Source organism: Toxorhynchites rutilus, chromosome 3 (assembly GCF_029784135.1).
Source record: "Toxorhynchites rutilus septentrionalis strain SRP chromosome 3, ASM2978413v1, whole genome shotgun sequence".
Classification (NCBI taxonomy): Eukaryota; Metazoa; Arthropoda; class Insecta; order Diptera; family Culicidae; genus Toxorhynchites; species Toxorhynchites rutilus.
The window spans coordinates 286981287-286992135 of NC_073746.1; the positions used below are offsets into that span (position 1 = coordinate 286981287).

A 10849-nucleotide genomic window follows, 5' to 3' on the forward strand; every position below is an offset into this window, starting at 1 on the left:
AAGGTGGGCGCTTCAGAAGGCACACTTTTTGAAAGGCAAATTACTTATAACGAATTTTTTCACATTCCTCGTCAGGACACACTCGTTAGTTGGCAGCGCATGTGGAGTGAAGATGAGTTCGGTCGTTGGTTACACACGATTATCCCTAAGGTTTCGACGAAAGCTTGGTTTAAGGGATTGAATGTCGGTCGTGATTTCATTCGCGTGATATCTCGGCTTATGTCCAATCACTACAACCTAAACGCGCATCTCTATCGCATTGGGCTCGCAGCAAACAATCTTTGTGATTGTGGCGATGGCTACCACGACATCGAGCATGTTGTCTGGTCGTGTATCCGGTTCCATGCTGCTCGCTCTCAGCTCTCTAGAGCACTAAGAGCACAAGGCAGACAATCGGATATCCCCGTCCGGGATATCTTAGGTAGCCGTGATCCTGATCTTCTGCTTCATCTATACCTGTTCCTCAGAAACGCCGATGTCAACGTTTAATGATGTTTCCTTCGTTGTGTCCCCGTTTCATATCCCTCCTATCCGATCGATAAACTTTTACTTAGTCGCGGCAATACATACACACACTCTTTACAGACACTCGGGCCAAAGGTTGTGCAGTTCACTGATCATTCAACAAGAGCCAAAGGTTGTACCGCTCATGACAACTCTACACGAACTGATGATTGCGCCGGCTAGTGACCATTCTATCCTGGATTCCTCGAGTCGAGAAAGACGCACCACGCTAGATATGAGGTACAGATTAGGGGGGCGTTGCTGATTAATGGTCAGCTGCATCCCAATAGGAAGTATCCCGTGTCGGGCACACGTACAGAACATTGGAGACAGCAACATCCGAATTACGAAAACACTTGTAATACTAACCTCGAGCCAACCGCGAGTAATCGGTTACATATTACTAACATAGATAATAAGAAAATTTGTATTGAACTCCTGGCCCCGTGAGGCTAACGCCATATGAGCCTTTATAAAAATATATATTTTGGAAAAAAAAAAAAAAAGCTTAAGTGTTCGAAATTTGAGACAAAACGATACCATGCTCTGGTCGGTAATTTGTGTAAAATGTCTATAGAGTGATCGGAGTATTCGAGTCACATAAGCACTATTTCGATTTCCTTGGAAATAAACGTTCCACCAAAAACTATTGGAATCACTTAATAGTCTGAGTGGGTACAAAAAGAGGCTCAATGTATAAGTCAATGTCACTAAGAGATTCACCTGTTCCTGAATAGACTATGCAAATCGACAGTTGAATTTCTACGCCAATCTACAATGCATAATGGTCCAGGAGGTGCATTTAAGTGGAAATTAGCTTCTAGAGCTCGCCAATTATTCTCTAGACAAAAACCGTCATCGACAAAGTTGTTACATATGATAGAGCGCTCATTTTGATGTTTTTTTTATTCTTTATTTGAGAGGTTTTCAGCCTCCGGGGCTGGTTCGCCTTCATTTTGATGTTGTCAAAAATAGGGTAACCAAAATTATCGATGAAATAAAAAAACTAACTTTCTTATTTGAAATTTAATTTACTCAAATACTAAAAATAACATAGCTTTAAAACTATCACAATCTGTAGAGTCAAACATGATCTTTCAAATGCTGACAATAAACATTTTTTATGTTTGCCCCAGAAAGAAGAACAAACAAATGAAGAGAGCGTGTTATTGGGGAAAAAATATCAATAACTTTGAGCAAAGTTGAGATATTGACAGATTTTGCATAGCAAAATGTTTGCTTTAGTACGCTCTAAAAGTCTTCTGAATATATTTTGCATGTAGAATTTTAAATATAAAAGTTAGAGCAAAAATATGTTTTTTTTGTCGTAGAACTACGTCTTTCAGGAAGGGTGCCAAATCAGAAAACAGGTCACGTTTTTATGAAATAAAGTTAACGTTAATAACTATTTTCACTGTGAACGAATTCTCATGATTTGCATACCAATCGAATCGGAAATTCTCTAAGATTTGTTTGATATGCTAAACATTACAATTCGTTAATCTCTAAACGGTTTAAATTCATGAAAATTAGAAGAACTTTCTTTTTTCTCATACATTTGTTCTGCCGATTTGTGTGCTAACCCTACCCGTATTTCGAATGCTTATAACTCGAACATTTCTTAACAGATCGGAAAGATGTTTGCATCAATTGTTAGGAAATATTTTTACGCGTCTATCACAATTAATAAAATATTATTTTTCATTAGATGAACAATTGAATAACTGTAAAATGTCAAGCGTTATTCAAACGCCCTAACTGACAAGTTTTGATTGGCCCGATTTACAGTTTCCCCAACACAGACTTCAAAATCGATGTACCTGTGGAAATCCGCTTTGCAATTATACATGCAAGTCGGGAATATTTTTGTTCCCACCGAGCTGTGTTTCCCTAACACGGACTCCAAAATCAATGTGCCTGGGGAACACCCTTTGTCAAAACATACAAGTCGGGGGTACTTTTTCCCACTGAGCTGTGTTTCCCTAACACGGACTTCCAAATTATTTTAAAATTAAATATGGGGAAATCCGCTTTGTAAATACATACAAGTCGGGGGTATTTTTAGGTGTTGAGTACTTTTGTATTCGCTTGTCGTTGTGCAAACCGGAATATGTTTCCCTAAAACGTACTTTTAAACTGAAAAGCCTAGGAAAATCGTCATTTTAGATAATAGAGGTGAATGAACTTTTGCGGCTCGAAAACTACGAAAACATGAGATGTGCAATATTTTCAGAGGGAAATGTAAAGTACAATGACCGTTTGACAATTCTTCCGTTTACATATTTTGGTAGTCCAAGGTATCATATCAAACGTAAAACGTAAAAAAATTTGATGAACGATGTTCATCAAATTTATTTGTAACGAAGAACATAATCTATTTCTAAAACATCGATGCATTCTAAAATAATATTCGAAGTGGTAAACAAGTAGATTGCATAATATAAGTGCGTAGTTCTACGTCGAAAATATGCGGTCGAGTCCTAGATACAACCCCTTACAGTTTTTTTCAAGGTGACCCTAATGCAACTTAGAAAAAAGCGCATTATCGGCTATTCCAAGAGATAGAAAAAAAAAGAAAAAGATCGAGGGGTTGTATCCGGGACACGACCGCTTAGGACGTAGAACTACGCAATTTTTTTTTTAAATTTGTTGGTTTATCATTTCGGTTATTATTTGCAAATACGTCGAAATTCATAGATAACTCTTTAGTAAATAGTTCCGGGACCCTGATAAAGTTTAATGGCTTGCGCGATTTATAGAATCATTTCGAGAAGCAACGATTCCTTTATATTTCTTTATATCAATGCACACATTGCACAACAATCATCAAACACGCGTCTAGCAGATGCACACAGTTGCAGCGATAAAAATGAAACACCGCGAGAATGACCGTTCATGAAAAATCGTTTCTTGACTCTCGGTCAACCGCCAACAAAGCTAGGAGCTTGTTGCAACAGAACAGAGCCAATGCACACGAGAGCAAATACGAATGGCAACTAAAAGTATCGAAGGTATGCTATTCTCGTATACAGGAAATGAACAAGTTCTAATTTCGCGCAACGAAAACAAGCAACACACACAAAGCCAAACATTGATGGCTAGAAACGACCTATAATCATTTGCACTCTTCTCTTTTTTCGCCTGCTTTGCCATTGCTCCGATGGTTGTATTAATTGCAATGCCAGATGCACTTTAAGTGAAATATTCGCTAGCGTTCACAGCTCGAGGGGAAACATAAAACACAAAACGAGCAGAATATACGACCTTTGTTGTTTCGGGCACAGAAAGATTCTGAGAATTTTCCTTAGAGGAGATGCAATACGCTAGCGACAGCTTACTTACTATGGAAGGGTGGAGTTTACTTCGCAAATATTCTCTTTTTGCTATCCCCCTTCGTTGTTTCTATTCTAGTGGCTGCATAAGTTGCCCCTTATTGACAGCTCTGTTCGGGAAAGCACAACAAACGGACAAAACAAATGTATGAGGAAATGGGGATGCTTCCAATTTTCATCAATTCAAACCATATACAGACAATGGGATTGCAATGTATAGCATATCATACAAATCTTAGAAAATTTCCGATTCGATTGGTATGCAAATCGTTAAAATCCGTTCGTAGCAAAAATAGTTATTAACGTTAACTTTATTTCATAAAAACGTGACCTGTTTTCTGATTTGGCACCCTTAATGTAAGACGTAGTTCTACGTCAAAAAACTTTGTTCTACAAAGTTACTTAACATAACTGGGACTATAATATTGGCGAGCCATGTTTCCCTTTATCTATAAAGAAAAGAAAGATATTTTTTTTATTTAACGGGCTTGATCACGGACATCACTGCCACATACGCTTTCACTTCACTCACATTTCATTTAATCTTTTTTTTGTCTATCATCATTGTCACGGACAGTTGCGTGTAAGAATAAATGTCGTGAAGTGAAGGTGTTCATTCCCGTCTATAAGAGACATGTCGTTTGCATAGTTTTGGGCGTTTGAACGTTATGTCGGTTGCATAATTTCGGACGTTTGAACATTATGTAGGTAAAATTAATACAGTGTATGAGATTATATTCCATTTAATTAAGCGTATATTTTAGAATGACCAGTTTGCGATTAAAGGGTGTGTCACATCAAATTGCATCACGAAAAAACGCTGTAGAAATTCGCCCAGTAGACCGATCCTTTTGAAAATTTTAGACAGTAAAATAAAAACTATTAAACAACTTTTGGCATTTTCTTTTTATTCATACTTCGAGCCCAAGCCCGTATGCTCGCCCCGTCCATAAGGTTCTGTACAACGTCAGGTTGTAGTTTTTTTTTGAACAGAAATCCATTTTCTCTTGAAGTCCGCCTCCGATTTGACAACTTTTGGGTTCTTTCGGAGGGCCTGCTTCATAATCGCCCAATTTTTCTCTATTTACGACTGTCACGTAATAGCGTTGTATACAATTCGCTTCGGTTTCACCGTGAAGTGACGTTCGTGATCAGGCCCAACATGAAAATGAGCGCTCTATCATATGTAACATCTTCGTCGAAGACGGGTTTTTTTCTAGAGAATAACTGTCGAGCTCTAGATGCTAGTTTCCATTGAATGCACCTCCTTGACCATTGTGCAATGAAGACGAGGGTTTCTATGAAAAAAGGCATAATGGCATTTCTTCAAAATAGCAGTAAGTTATCAAGCAAAACGGTGAATATTTGACCTAAATCGATTCACTCAAACTATGCCTAATAATCTCCTAAAATGACTACAAAAATAACGGGTTTATTTTGATTATGCCTTATATTTTCATTGAAATTCCACCCAACTTAGTATTCTCACTGTCTAGCTAATAAGAGTTAAATGCCAAATTACATTATGTCTCTACTAGCCTATACATCCGACTGGGATACCGGCACCATAAATGTAATCATCCTAACAATAAATTGACTCTTTCCAACTATAAGTAACTTTGAAAATAAGTATAGATAGACTGACTGCCAAAACTGATCATCCATTTCAGCTCTTCATATTGGAGCAAACAATGAAGTCCACCAAACACCGTCTGCAGTAGCCTATCCACTTTAAACTACGACTTTTAGCCTTCATGGTTCCTGTGCTATTGTTTCTAGCTAATCACACCCCTCCCCGCAATGAATCACATAGCGGTTCGTTTAGCCGGAGGCATGTTTGAGTTATGATTCGTATTAATTAATACGATAAATTACACGCTCCATTGATGGGTCATGAATTATCAATGTGACCAACCGCCGGCAAGAGGTCAGATAGCATTGGAAAAATTTGGTGGACATCATTGACAGCATGACTTGGCCTGTGTTTAAGTTCGTCAAGCGGAGTGAGTCTATCTACGACGTAATATATTTGAATCGAACATTTTCCAAACTCTTTGGTGTTGCGGTCTATTCCGATGTTGGGAAGACGGAGGATTGCCGGATCGCTATGTCTCGGTGGAATCGCTTAGCTATCCTGACTTTGCTGCTCTTGGAAGGCTATGTATTTTTCGTTTCTCATGTCATACTAGAGAGGAGCACATCCGCGGTCGGTCAGTCCGTTAGATACAACGGAACAAAGTATGTTTTCATCATGGGGAGTTTTTACATGTCATTTGAAGCGATCACAAACTACTGGCATTGTCAGAAACTGTGTCGCATACTTCACGAAATGAACAAGTTTGACAAGCGGGTCAGTATTCCATACTCGTAGTATCAATTTTACTGAACAAAATCTTTTTTTGCCAGACCAAGGAGATGAATGCCCCGATTTGCCATACGACCCAAAAACGGAGAATACTCTTGGCGACTGCTATCATTTTTTTATTTTGGTCGATCTTCACAGTTTCCGCCATCTTCATCCTCTCGGGAGCCTATGAATCCTGGCACATCCAGCTTTTGATTTTGTTTTCCCTAATCTTCTTCAACGGGCCCCTCACAATCATGAAGCTGAACCTGTTCATAGTGAGCTATCTGTTTTACTGTCGATTGAGCCACTTGAACGATTTTTTTTCCGTGCACTTTGTTCCTGGAAAAAAGTCAACCACGCCGTTTCTAGAGGAGCTCCCGGGGCCACGCGGTCAGGATTGTAAGGTGACCACACTTCAAAACTTGATGATCCTGAGGAGTGATATCAATCGAGTGGCTGGAATGATTAGCGGAACTTTCAGCAAACAGATTATTTTCATCGCCGTCGTCACAACAGCATTGGTCACTCTGAGTTTGTTCACCCTGTACAGATCGATTGTCGCCCAGGAGGATCGGATCAAACTCAGAGCGATTGTACACTTGCAGTGCAGTATGTATTGTGTCCTAATGGCGATCGCATTGATCGCGATGTTCGATGGCATCAAGTGTCAGGTAGTGCGGTATGGGGTGTAAAATCAGTGTATTTGAAGTTAAGATATTGTTTACAGGCAAAAAAGACTGCGGTTCTAGTGCACAAAGCGATTCGAGAAACGGAAAATAAGGAAATTCAATCACAGCTAATGCAATTCTCGATGATGTTAAACCACAGGACTGTGGTTATTTCGTGCGGCTGGTTTGTTTGTGATTGGACCATGGGAATGAGGGTATCCACGGGTTATTATTTTCTTACTCGCAAAAAATTTAATCAAGATTTTATCATTCCAGATAATTCAAAACATTACATCTTATCTCGTCATTCTAATTCAATTCGATTCATCTCTGATAACTAAAATCGAGGACTAGTCAGGATGGCGGTGAATAATTCACCATTGGAATCCATAATTATGTTACCAAATATCCCACAAAATTTACCTAACGTATGGAGCAAACATGTGAATTTACCTTGTAAGTGCAATGTAGTGGTGATTGGTGGCACTTGAGTGGGTGGGAGAGTGTGGTAGAGATACTGAGAGATAGAGAAAATGTCGCGCAATCTCGTTTCATTATGTTAATTTGCGTTTGCATCTTGTCGTTGCTAGAAAACACATCTGTTTGTGTTGTTTACTAGTGGAAACATGTTCCGACAAACAACCTGGTCCGCAAGCATAGGTATGTGCAGATAAAAGGGTGGTTCACCATCCATCCCCACGAAACTCATACGAAACTACCAACGAGTGGAGTAAATCAAATGACTGTCTTGGCATGTTTTCATCTTCTCCAATTTGTGCGCATCAGAAGCCGGGATTCCACTGTGGCAATATGTGGCCTGCAGCATTTACTCAAGTAGCACGATGCGACCACCCAACCCTTCTACAGAAATGAGATGTCAAAAAGCGTCGTCAGCTATCTGACAGCCAACGGATCGGTGCGCTTTGACTTTCAGTGTTGCCTCAGTGGAATCCCACCTTGGTAGAAGTATGGTGACAAAGTGGGGCTGGGGACGATGGCAAATACCATTCGTTCGAGTTTAAATTGCATCCGGAAATTAACGCAATAAAATATGTTTGCTTTAAGTGTGCCCTCGGTAATGCGTTCGAGGCGTGTCATTTCCAGTTGAATGTTCATGAAGTAAAGCAAGCACATTTCCTGTTTGAAACAGAAGTACTTTGCATCAGGGAAATCGGAACGGTGAACCCACCAGGACTGATATTTGAATATTAGTGGGAAATAGAACACATGTCGGGATTTTTAAACAAGAATTTCTAGTGATGCATATGAATAAAAGTACTATACAATGATATTGCTTTAACAACTGAAAAATGGAAAAAAAACTCGATAGCATCAATGTGTACACAGCATTCATAATAACTGATGAATTCCGTCGAACTTGTCGGTACGTCGTTACAGAATCATGTGTGGTAAAATTTCATGTCGCTTTTTATTTCCCGTATTATTTAGTTATGACCTTAGAACTCAATCAACGGACCAATAAAATGTAGACACTGTCGTATTATTATCTATTATGGTGAATCACGCTCTCCGAGTGGAATAAGAAGTTGAGTTCTCAGCAGCAACGGTACAGCCTTAGGAAACTTTTTATTTGAATTTTCTCAGAACAATATCAGTGAACCAAATTTTTGGTTGACTCAAGTGCAATGTCGGTTGTCAAAAAAAATTTCTAGCACCATTGAAACCAAACATTTTCTATATCTGCGGACACGCTGTTTAAATGGGAAACAGAGTCCTTTGTGTCCGCGACTTCAAGATATTGTTCGGGGACTAGTTATTTAGGGGTGGCGGGATAAATAAATACACTGCTGACGAATTTCATACCAACTCGTCTTAGGCAGCGCCATCTCAGACTACAGTGAAGCGTTGTGGATGTAAATACATTGGTCATTTATGTAACTTTACATACATACATCTTCAAATCTAAATTACTAAATTACTTCTTTTTGAAAATTTTAAAGTTGTTTCTTGAATTTTTACAAAATTTTCTAACTCAAAAGCTATAGAACCTACAAAATTTTGGTCATAGAATGGAATATAAAGAATTGAAGGAAAAAATAATTAATTTTTTTATTCATTTACACTGAAAAAATATCCTAAAAATTAAAATTAATTAAACTCTCGAAAAAATATATGAATACACCTATCCCTCAGTTTACATTGAAGATAGGTACCCGATAAAACCATGTAGAATGAAATCTCCGATTTTGCTATGTAAAACCGTGTAAAATGAAATAAACTCTCGATATATGCTAAATTTAATCATTTATTTAAGTAAAATAATTATAAAAATCAACTTATGGAATTCATTATAAATTCTAGCTACAAATAAAACAAATAATTCTTCAAGAAACTAAATTGTAATAAGTTTATTCGCTATCACCAATTTTAGAAATCACCAGTCTTTTCATTCTGATTAGTATAAAGTCATCCTTATCACTTGAGCATTCCTGATGCGATCAGGTTCAACAGTCGACGAATTCGGGAAGATCTCAGATTCGACTTCAGACTTAGTGATAAAAGATTCAATTAACAGCTGCGTAGATTTGTTTTGCTTTATTTATCATTAAATTTATTTAAAAGATGTTCAGCCGAAAGCCGACTTTTCATTTTTGTAGATATTCCTGGGATTCTAAGAGTTTGAAAAATTAACACAAATCACACATCAAGACTCCAGAAATGCTAGTAAATTGATAACCTGCCAATTCTGGAACATAAAATCGCACTCGTAGTCAAAACTATTATCCTATTTTACTTGTTTTCATATGAACTGCATATATACATTCTTCAAGTTTTTCAAAATTTGTTATTTCATAAACCGTGCAAAAGCGAAATCGTGTAAAACAAGTACCGTGTTAATAGGGGGATAAGTGTAGTTACCATAACTTTGAGCAAAGTTGAGATATTGACAAATTTTGCATCGCAAAATGTTTGCCTTAGTACGCTCTAAAAGTCTTCTGAAGATAGTTTGCATGTAGAATTCTAAATATAAAACTTAGAGCAAAAAAATGTTTTTTTTTTCAAGGTGACATGAACAACTTTTTTTAAGTCAGTAATTTTTATTTTTTTTTTCTTACTTTTATGAAAAAAAAAATCCAAATCAAAAACTGTAAGACCTAAAAAATTATTAGTCAAAGAATGAAATTTAGAAAATTATTAAAATTTTATTCGTTTGAAAATATCAAAACAAATATTTTTAAAACTACACTAATATTTTTTTTTGAAAACGTTTTTTTTTAATTTCGAAAAAAATATATGAATAGCCCATACAATAGCCAACAACACATCCAAACATCGGAAGAAGGACACTTTTACAGGAAAAGAGGTTTCTAAGCAACAAATTTTTCATGTTTTATTTGAAAAATTACTACTAATGTTTAACTCGTAACATTTTTGTGTGTAAAGTCTCGCGATTGATATGTTTTCAATTCAGAAACATAGAAATCCCGAGAATTGGCGTCTTTGACAAAAGTCTTTATTCTAATATTATTTAAGACAACAGGATTAGTTGTAAGTTTGTCAAAGAAAGTTGTTGTTAGAGAAACGTTTTCCCTGTGGAAGTGCCAAAAAAATTTTTTAGGTCATATAATTTTTGAATTAGCAATTTTTGCAAAGAATGACATTGGCCTAAATATATAAATAAAAAAATAAAGCTATGATGCTGTTTTCAATATGTATAAATTTATGCAAAACAAAGAACATTCGCTGACAGAATTCATTCGTATTAACTATAGTTCTTGCGGTTCTGAAGTTGAAGACAAGAAACAAGGGAAACTGATAGAAGATACGATGATTCAAAAATACCAGTATTGAAAAAGTATTGAAACAATTGGACGCTACACAAAAGGCTGTTTCTAAACACAAACGAATGTTGGTTCAAAGTTAAATTATTGAAATCATTCGTATGCCCATCTCACCCCAACTGTCCGTCTTACCTGCATTTTTAAACGGTTTTATCTAGCTTGCCCTGTAATCTGTTTGTATGTTTGTATGTTTGT

General features: G+C 37.0%; 1 protein-coding gene across 1 annotated transcript; it reads left to right on the top strand.

The window, feature by feature from the left end:
• The first annotated feature begins 5805 nt into the window (after positions 1 to 5805).
• LOC129774283 (uncharacterized) lies at positions 5806 to 8899 on the top strand. Its single transcript, XM_055778000.1, has 4 exons — positions 5806 to 6186; positions 6243 to 6854; positions 6911 to 7066; positions 7128 to 8899. The coding sequence occupies exons 1-4, from the start codon at positions 5806 to 5808 to the stop codon at positions 7203 to 7205; spliced, it is 1227 nt and encodes a 408-aa protein (XP_055633975.1). The 3' UTR covers positions 7206 to 8899.
• The last annotated feature ends 1950 nt before the right edge of the window (positions 8900 to 10849 follow it).